The 16,539-nt window shown below is 43.0% G+C and overlaps 2 protein-coding genes across 6 annotated transcripts; one reads left to right on the top strand and one right to left on the bottom strand.

Moving 5' to 3' along the window:
• Nucleotides 1-508: 508 nt before the first annotated feature.
• thtpa (thiamine triphosphatase) lies at nt 509-3,464 on the bottom strand. 4 transcript variants are annotated; one of them, XM_040036152.1, is made up of 4 exons: nt 3,326-3,464; nt 1,579-1,648; nt 831-1,310; nt 509-730 (listed from the first exon to the last, which is right to left on the bottom strand). In XM_040036152.1, the coding sequence occupies exons 2-4, from the start codon at nt 1,646-1,648 to the stop codon at nt 630-632; spliced, it is 651 nt and encodes a 216-aa protein (XP_039892086.1). In that variant the 5' UTR covers nt 3,326-3,464; the 3' UTR covers nt 509-629. The 4 variants fall into 4 exon arrangements, with proteins under 4 accessions (XP_039892086.1, XP_039892088.1, XP_039892087.1 ...); XM_040036154.1 differs by having other exon boundaries at nt 831-1,307; XM_040036153.1 differs by lacking the exon at nt 3,326-3,464 and adding an exon at nt 2,645-3,312.
• Nucleotides 3,465-4,072: 608 nt separating this feature from the next.
• Nucleotides 4,073-15,906, top strand: zfhx2 (zinc finger homeobox 2). 2 transcript variants are annotated; one of them, XM_040036146.1, is made up of 5 exons: nt 4,073-4,202; nt 6,352-6,510; nt 9,086-9,143; nt 9,472-13,649; nt 14,243-15,906. In XM_040036146.1, exons 1-5 carry the CDS (start codon nt 4,197-4,199, stop codon nt 14,645-14,647), a joined length of 4,806 nt encoding a protein of 1,601 aa, XP_039892080.1. In that variant the 5' UTR covers nt 4,073-4,196; the 3' UTR covers nt 14,648-15,906. The 2 variants fall into 2 exon arrangements, with proteins under 2 accessions (XP_039892080.1, XP_039892081.1); XM_040036147.1 differs by lacking the exon at nt 4,073-4,202 and adding an exon at nt 4,599-4,788.
• The last annotated feature ends 633 nt before the right edge of the window (nt 15,907-16,539 follow it).

Below are 16,539 nucleotides of genomic sequence, written 5' to 3'. Positions count from 1 at the left end.
AGGTATTCATTTATCATTGTGTAATTACTTAATAGTTACTTAATAATGACGTGGACATGACAAACTAATTAGTGCCTCCAAAAACAGTCTCTCGTAAAGGTGACTGCTTGCAAAGCATGGCATACGTCAAAAGATATGTATCTACATATAACAAGTCAAATTCTGAACGCTATGTAGAACATTCAAGTGCAAATGTTTTTAGTGAGACATTCAGATTTAAATACTGTGAAGAAAGTTTCTGTGAAAAGACAATGGGACGGTTTCATCACTCTATAAATGTGTGCCGAGCAATCAGGAGATCCTCTGCCACATGTCACAAACCAGTTCCTCCTCTTTGAGCCTCTTTGTGAGTACACATCTTTACTCTCGGTAAGAAAACATTGTCATCATTAGCGATAAATTAATATAAACTCTGATCGAATGCCCAAACCCATCCCCCAACCGCTTAAAACATAACCTCACATACAAAAAGTTCACGTAGCAATGACAGCAGCCATGGATCATCCAGTAGGTTTTACAGTTTAGAGTTTATTGCGTTTATAAATCTATACTTTATTACAGAATATTACCTTTTATAGTAAATAAGACCTTTTTTTGTTCCCATATTTGTACAGATGCAGTATGATCTCTTACAGGATGTGTTCACTAAGCAGTTTTGCATAGTGCTCAGGGTGATTTCTTTTGAGGTAAACATCCATTTTTCCTTTAACTCGCTGATCTCCAGTAAGCCCTGTGAAGAAGAAGAGAAAAAAGTCTTCACTACTTCATAGGTACGCTTAATAATACACAGTATAAGGCAGTGGATGTGTTAAATGTTTGAGAGCGTATACCCAGCTTTTCTGCCGTTTTTCTGATCTTCTCCAGTGCAGCCTGCTCATCTCCTCCCTCTGATATGAGGACTTCTATCTCCCCCACATGATAGCCAAAGTCAGCCTGGTCCAGATCGATCTGCACGCCTTCCTCCTTTAAAGTAAACGAGCACCGTGCTGTTGTAAACTCTGCAAAGCACACCAAGTCCAGTTTGCTCAGCCACGACTCATCTTCCTGTGAGAAGCCCGCCTCTGACTCTCTGTCCTGTTTTATGACCTCTTTGATTCTCAGGTGAATTTCAGGCAGGCTGGTTATCTCCTTGTAACGGGTGCACAGCGATGCTGCTGCTTCACCCTGCTTCCCGCTCTGCGCTTCTGCTGTCGGGCACTTGAGCTCCCAGCATCCTTTACGTTTACGCAGCCACATGTCCCTCAAAGTCAGGTGAAACTCAGGAGTATCGAAATACTGGTCGTGAATCTGCTGTTGGCCAACGCAAACTGCTGATGGAAAAAGGGATTTTTTAAAATAGATAATTTAATAAGTAAAATGTAAAAAGGCTGATACAGATAATTAAACTTCATCATTAACCAAAGACAGATGGCCAGTGTCACTACAGTTACACAACAACCACAGCAATTAGTGCCATTAAATGCTGGAAAAGCCTTTCAGTGGCCGTTTATAATTCGCCGTGGATCAGAGCGTCAGATAAATGCCTCCGATCTGACTGGATTCATGTGTAAATGTGTGGTGGACAAATTAAACACATACCCCCGATCTCCTCCAGTTTTTTCAGGGTGTCGGCATTGCATAAAAATTTCCTTTCCACTTCAACACTCATCTAAAAGAAAACAAACAAGAAAAACAAGAAAGAAAACATGGTGAGATCCAAAGTGACAGTGCAAATACGCCCACGTCTACTTTAAAGTCACTGTAGGAGTGATATAAATAGAATGGTGTAAGTTGTATATGATGAGTTAATGCTCTCATCGGTGGGCAGAAAGCACAGACTGGCTGTGTTATGGGAAACGTTTTGTTATGTTGCTGTAACGCCACTGCTGATGAGTGGTGGTGAAGATGACCTGCTGGGGGTTCAAACAGAGCAACAGACTGGGGAAGGAAGGTGACTAAAGTGAATTTGAATGTGACAAGATTGTTAATTAGCCAACAGGCTGCTTTGAGTATTTCAGAAAGTGATGATCTGCTGGGATTTTCACACAAAACCATCTCTAGGGTTTCCAAAAAAAAAACCTTCTGAGAAAGAGAAAACATCCAGAGGGAAGTAGTTCACTGGGTGAAAACACCTTGGTGATGCCAGAGGTCAGAGGAGAATCGCTAGACTGCTTTGAGCTAATAGGAAGGAAAAAGTCAAAGAACTACTTGCTACAACCAAGGTATGCACAAGAGCATCTCTGAATGCACAACAAGTCAAACCTTGAAGCAGACAGGCTACAGCAAGCTAAGAACAGGACTAGAAAAACATTGCCTTGTCTGATGAGCCTAGATTTTTGCTGTGACATCATGATGGTAGGGTCAGAAACTAGTGTAAACAAGAAAGCATGGATCCATCCTGCTTTATATTAACAGTTCAGGCTGCTGCTGGCAGTGTAATGGTGAAGGGAACATTTTGTTGCCACATTTTGAACCTCTTAGTAGCAACTGAACATGGCTTAAACACCACAGCCTACCTGAGTACTACGGGAAAAATGTTAACTAATTTGATGGCCCTCCATTGCTCGATGGTGGGGTCAGAATTTAGCGTGAACAACGAGCTAGAAAGTGTTATTTTTTTGTTTTTCTTAATAAAAGTGAGTTTACTGTACTCAAATGCCCTCACCAGATCTCAATACAGCAGAGCACCTTTGGGATGTCGGGGAACGCAAGTGCAGCTGGACAAAACGGCAGTAACTGTGTGATGCTTTCATGTCTGTGTGGAGCAGAATCTCTTAGGAATGTTTCCACAGCTTGTTGAATGTATGCCATGAAGAATTAAGGCAGCTCTAAATGTAAAAAACACTCCAATCCAGTACTAGCAAGGTATACCTAAGTGGCTGGCAAGTACTGCCAAAATTCAGCCTGTAATTTAACCTGCTCTACACTGAAATACAGTACAAGCATCAGTAATAATACAGTTATACTAATATAATAATATTAAGAAAATTATATAACCTTTAGTTTTCTATATTTTGACTAAAATTAGGTTATATACATAAATGTCTTTCCTCGTAAAAGCTTATGTTTACATTGTGCTATTGCTAATGATATGCTAACTTTCTTCCACTTAAACAGCCACCCCAGTTACTATTGACTGTCCTTAAATGTTATAATGTAACCTATGTATGTTACAAAATTACAAAAAACGTATCTCCATTAGTAAGTTACACCGGTCTAATTATCACACTCGAGCCGTTCAGCCCCGGCGGTGCAGCTGCTGTGGAGTCGTGCGGGAGCTACATGTCAAAATCAACAATATGAACCACAGAGTCTCCAAAAAAACGCCAAGTGTACCGTCACACACCTTCACGCATCAGCTCCTTCACTCCAAACAATTCGGCTTTGAAATCAGAGAAAAAGCTCAATCCGTGCGACCTCTACACGTCAGCAACGTTTGATTTCGCACAGGCGCAATTAAGGACACCTATTGGTATATTCAGGAAAATCACTTCCTGTCCCAGAAACGCAGGGGACATACAGATGGTGCAGTTTTAATCCGCTCCGCTTCATAAATATTTATCCCACATAGTCGGCTGTTGATGTGCGCCACACCTATAGTTTGAGTGAAAACACGTCAGAATTCGTGCGGAGGAGGGTGTGAGGAGGCCGGCGAAGGGAAGCTCCGCGGTCACATCTCCATTATTCAGCTTTAATTAAGTCGTCACACTCTTTGTGACAATCTAAGTTGGCAGAATGGGGACTCATTTATTATTCACCTTTTAATGTGAAAATGAGGAAGAGCTCTCGCATTTAAGGGGCATTCCGTGTAATTTGAGCATTAAGATATTTCTTTCTCCCCCCACCACCTCTCTAAATGAATATATCATTCATCCTCCATTTCCCCCTTTTTCTCTTTGTCTTAATTAATTATATTACCCAATAATAAGCGATCAGTGTTTGAACATACATTAATTATCTGTAATATCTGCGGGGTTACATAAGGGATTTGATTGCCGTGTCTGTCCCCTCTGAATGTCAGCAATCAGCCTCGGGGGGAGCTGTGGTCTGTTTACTAGAGGGAAGAGGGGAAGGAGAGAGGGATAGGGCGAATGAAGGGAGGGGGAGAACAGGAGAGAGAGAAAGAGAGAGAGGGAGGGCAGGCAAGAAAACTTTTCACTTCTGAGGAGCCACAGAGGAAGCGTGTGTGTGTGCGTGCGTGTGCTGGAGCGGCGACCATGCAGGTAAAAAAAAAAACGCATTAGCTAATTGCTCCGAACTTAATTAAACGCCATTCGCGATCGGTTAATTGTGCCGATTTGAGCGGGGAGAGTGGCCTGCGACTGCTACAGGATCGAGCAAACGACGGATCGTGCCCCATACTAATCCGATCCCTCATAGAAATCCAACATTAAATCCCAAACTTTTTTCTCTCGCCTCTCGTCTCTCTCTTTTGCCTGGCTCTCCCTACACCACCCCCATCGTCGAGGCGACCGCCGCGCACGTACTCTGCTTTTTTAACTCGCTTTTCGGCGTCTAATTCTTTCGCCAATTACGGCTCGGAGCTCTTAAAACGCTAGTTTAAATGGCCATGTGTTGCACCGTGAGTGTTTAAGGTATGGATTTGAGCGCTAGGACGCGTCCAAAAAGGGGGTCTTGCTGGGCGGCGAGGGAGGAGGGGGTGCGAGTGCTTCTAACACATCTGTAAGCGGAGCCCACGTTCATTAATTAAATGGCTTTAGTCCGGCTAGGCCTCAATTTGCGCTGTTGAGCAGCAGGCGGCGGGCAGTGCAACACTAGATGCCCGACTGGCAGCCTATAATCAGAGGGGTAAGGAAATAACTCGAGGCCGAGGTTTTGTTTTTTATTTTAATATGAAGCCTATGAGTCTGTCGTCTATCCTGGGTAAACTCGCTCGGTTATTGAAGCTGCAGTTTCCCCACCTGGCCGAGGCAGAGTTTTGTAGGGAGTGTAGAGCGGCCAGTTGGGAGACAGTTTGAGGAGCGGTTAATTATCTCTGCCTGCTAACAGGCTAGCTAGCAAAGTGACACGACTGTTAATAGCACAGCCCCCCACCCCCTCCTTTTTGTTTATTAATTTAATCATCGCTCAGCCTTAACCGAGAGAGCCAGGAGCGAGATTACGCGGACGCCTGCCTCGTCTTTTACAGTTTCGGAGAAGTGTGGCTGTGACTGCAGGTTTTTATTTTCAGTAAACTAACTGGCAGCCAGCGTTTCCAGAAACACCACTGTAATGCGACGTTACAGGGGGGGCTTCACAGCGCCTAGCTTGCTAGCTAATTGATTCGTCTCTGCTCGGCATAGCTAATTAGGCTGCTCGTTAATTAGCCAACTACGGCCAAGAAGATGCCAGTTTAGGTAGGTCTTCTGCTTTTGATGATTAAACTCGTGACGAGGAGCTATTAAACGCGATACACTCTGCAGATGTAGACTCGTCGAAATATTATCTGGTCATATAACCCTGCTAGCTTGCTAATTGGCATGACGAGGAAGTGAGGATGGGAGCTGTGTTGGTATTTCTCCTCATGGGCACGAATTCCCGTGTTTTTCCGCTGCACCTTTGATTGTGAATTTTAGCCGAAGTATACATGAAAGCTCTGTGGTAATATTCACACTACCAGCGGTTTGTTTGGTTTCCTTAAGACTGTATGGGAGCCCGAGTATTTCATTTATTTTTTAATCCTGCACGGTGAGCGAGTACAGTGTGGTATCAGAATATATGCAGTATGCTGGCCACATGTTCCTCGTATTAGTCAAAACCAGTGGGGATATTTGTGATCTGAGAGACAGTGTACTTGTTGTAAATTCGGGCAGTGCATGTTATGATTTGCATCGAGTGTGCTCCTCTGGTTATTCTGCATTTATTTCGGTATTGTATGTACGGATTTGTTGTCAGAATGGCAACAAAGATGTGTTTATTAAGTCGATCTTGTATCCAGGAGCAACTTTGAGTTCGCATCAGTGCCTTGTAAATTCATCTACGAGTGTGAGGTGTACTCATTTACATTACAAAGCTGCCACTTAAACAGTTTGAGTTGATGTGTAATTGGTCGTTGTGGACAAATAATAGCAATCTCTTTAGAAAGTTAGAAGTGCAACTCTTGTGAGACTGAGGTACTTATTTGTGATTAGATTTATTGACGTGGATATTCATCCAGTAACAGTTTGTCTTGGTCAGTGTCTAACTCCCTCCTTGAGCTTGGTCAGTCTCTTTCATAAACTGCAGTTATTGCATCACATCTTAATTTCTTTCTTTTCCTATGAAATACTTTATGCATCATTTATTTTTGTTTTGCTTTGCTTTGTTTTTCTTTTTCGCAAAGAAACCACTCCTGAAGGGCAGGATTCTCAAACGTCTATTTGTGTTTGTTAGGAGGAGTCTGGAGAGGCGGTGTGCAGTGAAAGGAATGGGGTGGCAGAGTGGTTGTGCCCCCTGTGCCAAAAAGGGCAATCAGACAGATCTTCCCTATCTCTACATCTCACCCAACAACACAGCGTGCTTTCATCGTGTGTCGACAGGTTGCTGGATATTGTAAGTGTGGCATGGCATTATGGCCAAAGTATGTCAAATTATGGCTGAGTTCATGTTTTTCCCCCCTCCTTCCTCTTGTTATACAGCCTGATTATATTGGGTAATATATCAGTTACGTGCATAATGTTTAATGATCTCACTTCTTCCTGGCTGTTATACAGGGATTAGACATAATAACTTAAATCAAATTCACAACTTCTTAAAAAAAATTTCTTGTGATGCTCATCCAACTTAATAGTTGCTTTTGAGGCAGGAAAGTTACACAAGCCTTAGTGTCAATGCTATAAATGCTGGGGTAACAAATGCATGATTAATTAAGTGACGAGGCAAGCACAGAAGTATCAGAAGTCATGGTGATGAATGCAAAACAGGAAAAATACATTGTCAAAGAGGAACAGTGGTCAGAGCTAGACTGTAATCTACTGTTAAAATAAAACCAGTGCGCCAGTGTTTAGTGCTGAGGTATTGTAGTTTCCTCTCTGTTGTAGCTGGCATAGTATGAAATGCATTAGAAAATTGGCATTGTTAAGCAATGGAAAACACAACTAAGCCAGTTAAATTCTTAATTTGTAATACCGTTTACTTAAAATCAAGAGGAAAAATGTATTTCTATACAACCATTGGTGATACATAGATCTCACTAGTATATGCAGTACCGTGCAAAGTATTGAGTCACTCCTCTGTGTGTGTGTGTGTGTGTGTGTGTGTGTGTGTGTGTGTGTGTGTGTGTGTGTGTGTGTATATCTATCTATCTATCTAAATAAAAATAATGACTTTCTGAAGGTCTTTGAAAGGTTTTCTTTGAGCATTGGCTAATTTTTTTACTCACTTTTTCTTTAGTCCATGTACTGACCATTTTCAGAGGAAATGGTCAGTACATGGACAAACAAAAATGTTTTGTTTGTTTGTTATAGCACCTAACTGAAGGGATGAAACTGTGTTGAATGTTGTCTACACAACAGAGAACATGACTAAGAACCATTTTTAAAATGTATTTTTAGACACTTTGTTACTAGCAGCTTGTCACAAAAACACACTTGTTCTCATTTCTTTAGGTGACTATTTAAAAATGTCCAAGATCAAAGATAACAGGAACCAGCTTTATTTATTTATTTTTCACCGATAGGGTGAGCCCTTCATGGCATGGTGTGCAGTGTGCCCTTAAAAAATTGAGTAAACTGGACAAGTGGCGGACAAAAGAAGTGGTAGCCTTCTAAAACTATGATGAATAGCATCTGAAAGTCATGTCCTTAGGAAATTGGGGGGACAATCTAGTAAAGACCTGACACAGAACCTGAGAGGTGCATCTGGCCCTTCAGTTGATCCATCACTGAAGCCTCATCTGAAATGGTCTCAGTGGAAGGGTGTCTGTCAAAAAATCATTGTTGAGTAAAGGAAACTGAGAGAAAAAGCTGAGGTATTACAAAGTACACAAATAGACTGTAAATCTGTGTCAACAGATCTTAAGGAATGAAGAATCCACTTTTTTTTTTTTTTTAATTTTTTTTTTTTCACTGAAATTATTATCAGTATTTTATAGAGGAGGCTAGGACAGTACAACAGTGATCATCCTTAAAACACAGTGGAGGCTCTGTCATGGTTTGGAGCTGCATTTCAGTCATTGGTGTTGGGGATCTTGTGAAAATAATGAATTATGAAAAGCAATGTCAGATTTTTGAGCTACCATGCAATATATTTTAAGAAGCGGTTAATTTTTGCTGCATGACAGTAATCCCAAACACACTGCCGGTGAAGTAATATTTGGATAGAAGAACACAAAGAAACATTCAGTCATGGACTGGCCTCCCCAGAGCCCGGACCTCAACATTATTGAAGCTGTGTGGGATCATCTTGGTAGATAACAGGAAAAAAGTCAGACAACATCCAAAGAAATGCTTTGAATGTCTTTCGAGATGCCTGGAGAACTATTTCTTAATACTACTTAAAGCAATGATAAGGGTTCAGGCTGTGTTACTGGTTAAAAGTGGTCATACCAAATATTGATTTGAAAACTTTTTAGAATTGTGTAAACTTGCTTTAAACTGATATTTTCATCTGTGTTAGCTCAAGACTTTTGCACACTACTGTAATTATAGTAGTTTAAAATGTGATTGAAGTAATTTCTGTTTTCATGACTTGTTTGTGCATATCCCCTTTGTGTAGTCAGGACTGTGATCGTTGTTTAAATAGTTTGAACATCTCATTGTTTGGCTTAGCCTGTTACCGAGTATGTCACTTTGAAAGTATTTAAGTAGCCATCACATTTGAAAAAGTAAGCATCTCTGTGAACAGTCTGTAAAGAACCACGATGGTTTAGTTATGTATAATGTTAAGAAATGAAGGGAATTTTACTGGTGGCTCAATTGATCAAAGACTACTTAATTTATGCCTGAAGGGTAATTTGCAAATTAAAGGCAGGCTCGCTATGTGTAATATAACCACACATCAATGAGTCACACCCAAATGTTGTGCTTCACAGAAGCTACATTATAGCATTCAGCTCATCACGAAAGAGCCATTCCGCAGTCAAGTTTGCTATGGAAATTTTGCTGACTCTCTCCTTTTCTGTTATCAGGCTGTTCTAAAACGGGCTGCCCGTGTAGACGAGGACAAAGGCGCTCACAAGTCCTCAGGTGAGAGTGATGCTTGTTTTTGTAATTAACTCATGAGAAGTAAACTATAAAATTGAAAGGATAATAACACATGCCCGTTGTTGTCGTAACCGCACTAATTGGATATCTCAACAACTTTAACTTGGTTGACCTTTACTGATTGATGGTGATAATCTATTTTAAAACTATGTAAAGGCAAAAGGAGGCTCGAAGAGTAAGGTTAGAGCATGCTTTTGGAGTGGAAAATCCTCTCACTTATACAAATTACATGCCGTATGTAAATGTACATTTATTGTTTACTACACCACTGATTTGATTTTGATTGTTCATTGTGTATTTATCTTATCAGATGCTGAGTCTTCACAACTGAAGCCCGCTGAAGACGTCACTTCAGACCCCTGCAAATCTATCAAGAGTTCAGACGCTACCCAGACACTTGGAGACAAAGAGATGGAGGAAGAGAGAATAATGGAACAGGAGGGAGGTGAAGCTGAAGCCGAGCCAGAAGAGGAGGGAAATCCACTTACAGGAGCCAAACAGCAAAATGCAACTGAAAACACAGAAATCCCAGACGCTAGTGAAAAGTCAGTTGGTAAAAACGGTGTGCCAGCTGAAAATAACACCCGTTCATTCAAATGTAATGCCTGCTTGGAAAGTTTTCCCAGCAGAACTGCCTTGAGTGTTCATTACAACTCTGCATCCCACATTCAGAGAATGACAACAGGCTCTGGAAAACAAGGTGCAGAAAGTAGTCCCCAAACTCCTTCAGTTCCAATCCTGTCTCGGCCATATATATCAAACAAACCCTACCAGTGTTCTGTATGTCGAGTCTCCTACAATCATGCCATCACCCTTGAGAGCCATATGAAATCTGTCTTGCACCAGACCCGCAGCAGAAATGCTGGAATTGCTGCACATGCTGCAAACAGCGCAGTGGCTGCTGCTGGTTTGAGAGGCAGCGCTGCCAACCCAGTAGTTACCGCGTCGGAAAGTGGAAGCAGTCAGTCAGCTACCTCCACCAACTGTGCTGCTCCTGGGACGTTGATGGTGACTGCTGCGAAAGAAGGCGAGCAGATTCCAACTTCACAAGTGGCTCCCTCCCTCCTCACTTCCCCTGTGGCCTCAGCTCAGGCGGTCTCGGCCTTTCTCACCCTCCTCACTTCCAGTCCCAACACGCTGTCACACTCCCTCCTCCCCTCCCTGTTTGCAGCTAGTGCTGCTCCTGGTGCCGCTGCACCTCAGCTTGTGCCTCAGCCTCAAATGGTCATGCCCTTGATCTTAAATGGGCTCCAAGCCCAAACCCAGCAGCACCAAGAGAACCAGCAGGGCCAGCTCCTTACCCAGTGCGTGCCACTCGTAGGTCTCAGCACAGCCCAGCAAGCCCTTCTAACCCAAAGACTTAACAGCTTACAGAACCAGTGGCCCTCTGCAGGAGTTCCAACAAACATACAGCTCTGTGGGGAAGAGCAAAAACAGACTTTAAAGAGTGAGAGAGAACAAAAAAGTGAGGCTAGAAATGAGACTGTTGAAGAAAAGATCTCTGATCAGGTCAAAGATGAGCATAACTGTACTGCCCAGAAACATAAGGAGGAGAACAGTACAGACGTTTCACAGTGTTCTGATATAGAAAGTAACATAAAGGTTGAGAATAATGAAAACAATGGGAAGGCACATGAAGATAGCACAACAGATGGAGACTGCTCAACAAATCAGTTGGACCTGGAAGGTGATAAAGCAGCTAGCCTGAATCTCTCCCCAGCGGGCACAGAGAAGAGCCTCCGCAATAACAACCTCTCCCCTTCTGCATCTGTGCCCAGCAATTCGAGCCTCAGTCCTGTAAATTTAAACCTTACCCTTAGTCCTGATTCTACTCCTCAAAAATCCCAATCAGGCACAAGCCCATGTGGCTCTCTTGGCACTCCAAAATCCAGCTCAAGTACCAATGCCTTAACTAACAGCCAAAATCGTCTTCATTGTAATACAGTGGATTCCATTTATCCAGACCTTCCAGTGCTTTCAGAGTTCCAGTCAGAGGTTCTCTGGGCCTTCTTTGAGTCACGTAGTGAGGCTGATGCTGCAAGTCCTCCCCATGAGGACTGTGAAGCGCTGGGCCGAGAGGTGGGTCTTTCTGAAGAAGAGGTTCGAAGGTGGCTGACCCAAGCTAGACACACAAAACAAAGACAGAGGGCGACAGAGTTGGAACAGCTGACCGGTGTTACAAGAAATTGTCAGAGTTCTGATAATGACTATGATGACGAGGAAAGCTCACTCATAATAGCAGAAGGTGAGGATGATGCTGAACCATTTAGTAATCAGGCCATGGATTTGTCTAGTACAAGAGGGAAACGCAAACACAGAGAGTTGGGAAGGGAGGGTCAGGGAGATTCCTGTCTCACATCTGATTCAGAGAATGAGGTCTACACTTCTGTCATTGTTTCAGATGAGGAAAGTCAGAATGGGTCTTTAAGAGATGATCCTGAAAGCCCTGCTAAAGACGAAGCACAGCGGGAGGTCCACGGCGATAAGGGTTCAGTTGGAGGAAAGGTATTGCGCTCCACGACTGTGTTTCTTTCCGATGCAGAGGATGAATACGAAGATGAGGATGGCGGAGGTAGTCAAGGGGCCAAGAGAAAAAAACAGAGAGAGAAGTTTGAACATGATCTGGAGCTAAAAAAGGAAAGACAAGACCCAGATGTAGATCTAGAGTTGGAGGCCCAAGGTGATCCTCCAAGCTCACAGTCCAATGCAGCAGATCCCTCTGAAATCCCAACTGGTGCTCTCCACTCACTTCCTTTGTCATTCACTCCCTTTTCTACTCCATTTCTTAGCCCCTATGTTCTCTCCCTTACTCCTTCGGTGGTTGGGGATGGAAGCAAAGTCCCCATCTTTCCCAACCCACCAACCATCACACGCTTCTCCAACTCTCTTCTCTCACAATCTCTCTTCTCACAAAACCAAACTTCCCACTACCTGTCCAATGGTGACGACTGTGAGTCAGCTCTTGATCTCAGCATGGGCAAAAACAGCTCAAAGTCTGCTCTGTCCTCATCTCTGGCTGATACAATTGCAGCACAGAAGGGACAGTTGCTGGACGGACTTGGCCTGAGGCCCACATCCAAAGGTCTGGTAGTCGTCCAGGTTAAGCCGGAATCTCTTACTGCCATGCCCTCTTCTAACAATGTTACAAACATGGTCAACTGCAGTAATGTGACCAAGTCTAGCATTTATATGAGGCCTGGAGAAAAAATGAATACCACACTATTGGAAAGGGACCGAGAAAAGGAGAGGGAGCAAGAACAGGAGCAGAGGAAGTCCAAAGGAAAAAGGTACCGGGATATGCGACGTTCAAGGACCATCATACAAGCAGAACAACTTGATATTCTGTATGGCTGCTATTTCAAAGACCCAAATCCTGGGAAACATGAGTTTGAACAGATCTCAGAGTGGGTTCACCTTCCAAAGAAGGTGGTTCAGATTTGGTTCCAGAACATGAGGGCAAGGGAAAGAAAAGGCGAGGTCAGATTCATCGGCGACGGGACCTTGGCAGCAGTTGGCAAACCTCTCATCAAATTTACTTGGCCTCTTTCCAAACCCATATTCACTAACAAGCCTGCTACAAACAATACCGGGGGAATTACAGCTACTCCGATTGTTCGCACCCTCATCAAGACAGAGAGGGAGCCTGTAAATGAACTGGCCAAACCAGCGCCAGTTGTGATGAAAAAAATATCCCCTGTTCCTATAAAGCCAAAGGAGATCGTTTCTTCCACCGCAGCATCTCCTGTGAGCAGCAGTGCTTCTGCAGTGCCAAAGACCACGCTCGAAACCACCAGCAACATCACCATGGTTAAAGTTGCACCCAAAGCAAATACCCCTGTCCTCTTGGTGCCACCCAAGGATTTGATTCCAATTGCCCCACGACCAGCCCAGAAACGAAAGCTAGAAGACGAGAGTGAGGAAGAAAAGACTGATGAGGAGCGGGATAACGAAAATGAGATTGGTCCTGGACCAGGAACCACTAACCGCATGGTGCCGAAGCTCCCCACAACTCCCATCAACAACAGGCCTTCAGCCACAGCAGTGGTGCCACAAAAACAGAATGGGCTGAACTACTGGACTTCCAAAGTCCCCATTAAGATCAACACTCTATCAAGAGAACAACTGGCTCTTCCTACGCACACAGCTCCTCGTACCATCCCCCCTCCTCCCACCCCCAGCATTGCACCAGTCAGCCCTAACACCCCTAGTTCTGCCAAAGTGGCCAGCCCTTCCACCCCATGTGTAGCTAAATCAAGCCCAACAGAAAGCAGCTTTCTGCCCCACTCATCCAGCCGTAGACCACGCACTCATTTGTCCTGCCTACAACTGTCCATTCTGCAGTCATGTTACGAGACCTGTGCCCATCCCAACGCCATGGAGTGCGAGGCAATTGGCACTGAGCTCAACCTGCCGCTCAAGGTGGTGCAGATTTGGTTCCAAAACACAAGAGCGAAGGAGAAGCGCTGGAGGCTGCAGCAGGAGAAAATGGTAAGCTGACAAGTTTTTCTATGAGAATGACATTAAAAAAACAAACAACTTTTTTCCCTCCTTTTTATTGATACATTGTTAAAAATACAAACTTACTGTTTATATTTGCAAATGTAATGCAGAGAGTAGGAACACATGCTTTTCTTTAAAAATATGTTGAATAAGAGTTTTATTTAGGTCTGCTGTGCGGTTTTAGAGGTGGTGTTGGAGTATTACATTCAACCATTTATAGCCTGGAAAATCAGTTGAGACATAAATGGATAAAGTAAAGCAATGGGCATGTATTTCAGTAATCCTACTTAAATATATCTGACAAATAAAAGCTTAAAATTCCCTCACTAGCTTTCACTACTTTAATGACAAGCTTGCTTGACTCTTGTCTTTTGGGATTACCACTTTATACACATAAGGTTGCTGATATGGTTAAGTTTGGTAATATTGCTCAAATTTAAGTTAAGGAAACTTGATAACTTGTCCTCAGCAAATATCCAGACAGCCTAAATTTTGCTTTGTTCGTTTTAAAACTCTGAACGTTAAACATACCTCCTTTCCTTCTCTGTTTGCATCTCCACATTCCAATGTGGGATTCTCAGTCTCCTCTTTCAGGCGGGAAGGTAGACATGAGCTCAGGAAGCTACCTGCAGTACAGCGCTCTCAAGGCAAATCGACCCATCCTGCCCAAGCCTGTTCAGCTAACGGTTACCGAACCTCCAGCTTCCCCAGTGCCCGGTCAGCCGGTGCCAAAGGAGACCCTGACGGGGCGCTGTGACGCTTGCAACGTCTCATTTGAATCCCGGGCTGCAGCAAGGGCCCATGTCTTCTCTCCGCGTCACCTGGCAACCCTGAGAACCACTAACTTTGGCCAGCCGACGGCGCTCGTCAACAAGAGCGGAACCAGCAGTGCTGCTCTTTCCACTACTGTAACCAGCTCTGGCGGTGGTTCTGAAGGGGAGATAATAATCGAGTTGCCTCCAGCGATGGCCACCAGCAACAGTTAAAGACTCAGATCAGGATTGGTCTGCACACTGACTATTGTTGGACCCATTTGGGCTCCTCAGATTTTAATAAACAGATTTGAGCACTAATCCTCAAAAACTAATATTCTTTAGTTTTTGATGTTTGCTCCCCCCTTGCACCCGCTATCCTTTGCTCAACCTACACTGACTTGATATCCGTTATCTGTAGAGCTCACCTGGTATCAAATACAACGGCAGACTCTTTTCTTGCTGCTTGTCACTTAATCAGTTGCTGTCTGATAAGTGATAACACCCCCACCCTCCTCAGAGTTCCCTTAATCCTCATTTTATCCAGACATTTTTGGTCCTAACCCTGTGGTTATGTATTACCTTACTTCTATGACCTTCCTATAATTTGTAAAGGCACTCAGCTTGCCACGCTTGAGCTGTTGTACCCTAAAAACTGATGCAAGTGTTTCCTTTTTCTTTTTTCTTTCTTTTTTTGGCAGAGGCCATGGGGGGATTTTTGGGAAACACTTTTTGGGATAACATGGAAATGCTGACATGTATAACTCCCACTTTGCTCCTGTGGAATTGTTTTTCTCACGCCTACTTTCACTTTTAGGGCAAAGATTGCTTGGATAAAATACGACTGGACTAAATCATTGGGAGAGAAAGAACTGGTCTTAACCGCCACCCTTTTTAATTGCCACAGAAGGGTGAAATGAAGAGTGTTGTCTACTCACTACTTTGGGATATAAAAGGAGGTACTTTGGAGAGAATAGGGCTGTTGAATTGTTCCCATATTCATGTTCATAGTTTCACGACAATCCAAATAGGCAGCGCAAAAAGAGGCTGAGGGAAGTAGAATCTTTGGCATACCGCACTTTGACACATTTTACATTGTTTTGAAATGTTTTTAAGCATTCGAATGCAGGTGTCTTTTATGGAAGGATACGCTGATGCATGTTGGATGCCTTAATATAAAGTGAAATAGTTTTTTTTTTTTTTTTTTTTTTTTTTTTTCCTAATCAAATGAAACATGCTTTAGGTGTGAGTATAATAATTGTGCAAAAAGCAGACTTGGGCGTATTGAAGAAGAGCTTTATTCCAAAATGCTTTTACATTAACTTTTTTTTTTTTTTTTTTTTTTTTTTTTTTTTGTTGGGAGAATATTTGTGAATGTCACATGTTTATAAAGTTGTCAGCAATCTCTTGGCCAAGGAGTAGAATTACAAACTATCATGCTTTCACACATTTGCTGTAAATTTCACTTCCTACCCAAATGTGTGCGTCTCATTTTGGAATTTAGCTCTTCAGAGTGAAGAATACTTTCTTTTTTTTCTTTTTTTTTTTTTTTTTTAAATAAAAAAAAAAGAGGCTACTGTGGGATACACGTCCAAGTCCGGGAGATTCCTGTTGGAGAATTCAGTCTGAATTTGACAAATTGGGCTGATTTCCTCACCGTGTGTGTGTGTGTGTGTGTGTGTGTGTGTGTGTGTGTGTGTGTGTTTGGGGTTGTTTTTTTTTTTTTTTTTTTTTGCGAATACTGTGTATAAAGCCCTTTTCAGACTTAAAATTCCTGGCTTCACTAGTCTCTTTAAAAAAGGATGGCTAACCCCCCATTTTGTAGGTCACTTTTGTGTGCTGCATGGTGCTGCTAAGACTGATGATTCCCCATCCCTCCTACAAAGGCTCCAAAACACATCCCTTCTGACTTGGGATTAATGAAAATGCACCATAGAAGAATATTTTCAATGTATAGCAGATTACAAACTGAGTGTGTAGAAAACTTGCCAACAGCATGCAGTTCACGTGTGTGTGTGTGTGTGTGTGTGTGTGTGTGTGTGTGTGTGTGTGTGTGTGTGTGTGTGTTCAAAGTGATACCTGAGTGTTATCCAGTCTGGCGCACTACCTTTTACACACAGGTGACC

Source organism: Simochromis diagramma, unplaced genomic scaffold (assembly GCF_900408965.1).
Source record: "Simochromis diagramma unplaced genomic scaffold, fSimDia1.1 OVJJ01000271.1, whole genome shotgun sequence".
Lineage (NCBI taxonomy): Eukaryota > Metazoa > Chordata > Actinopteri > Cichliformes > Cichlidae > Simochromis > Simochromis diagramma.
Note: the sequence above shows the minus strand (reverse complement) of the source record. Positions and strands in the feature narration are given on the sequence as shown.

What these genes read in the sequence shown, in the direction of transcription:
- thtpa (XM_040036152.1), bottom strand. Translation starts at nt 1,648, where the DNA reads ATGAGTGTTGAAGTGGAAAGGAAATTTTTATGCAATGCCGACACCCTG. An exon ending in AAAACTGGAGGAGATCGGGG is followed by an intron (nt 1,311 to 1,578) that starts GTATGTGTTTAA and finishes TTTTTCCATCAG; the next exon opens with CAGTTTGCGTTGGCCAACAG. An exon ending in AAAAACGGCAGAAAAGCTGG is followed by an intron (nt 731 to 830) that starts GTATACGCTCTC and finishes TCTTCTTCACAG; the next exon opens with GGCTTACTGGAGATCAGCGA.
- zfhx2 (XM_040036147.1), top strand. Translation starts at nt 4,759, where the DNA reads ATGCCCGACTGGCAGCCTATAATCAGAGGG. An exon ending in AGGCGCTCACAAGTCCTCAG is followed by an intron (nt 9,144 to 9,471) that starts GTGAGAGTGATG and finishes TTATCTTATCAG; the next exon opens with ATGCTGAGTCTTCACAACTG. An exon ending in GGCTGCAGCAGGAGAAAATG is followed by an intron (nt 13,650 to 14,242) that starts GTAAGCTGACAA and finishes TGGGATTCTCAG; the next exon opens with TCTCCTCTTTCAGGCGGGAA.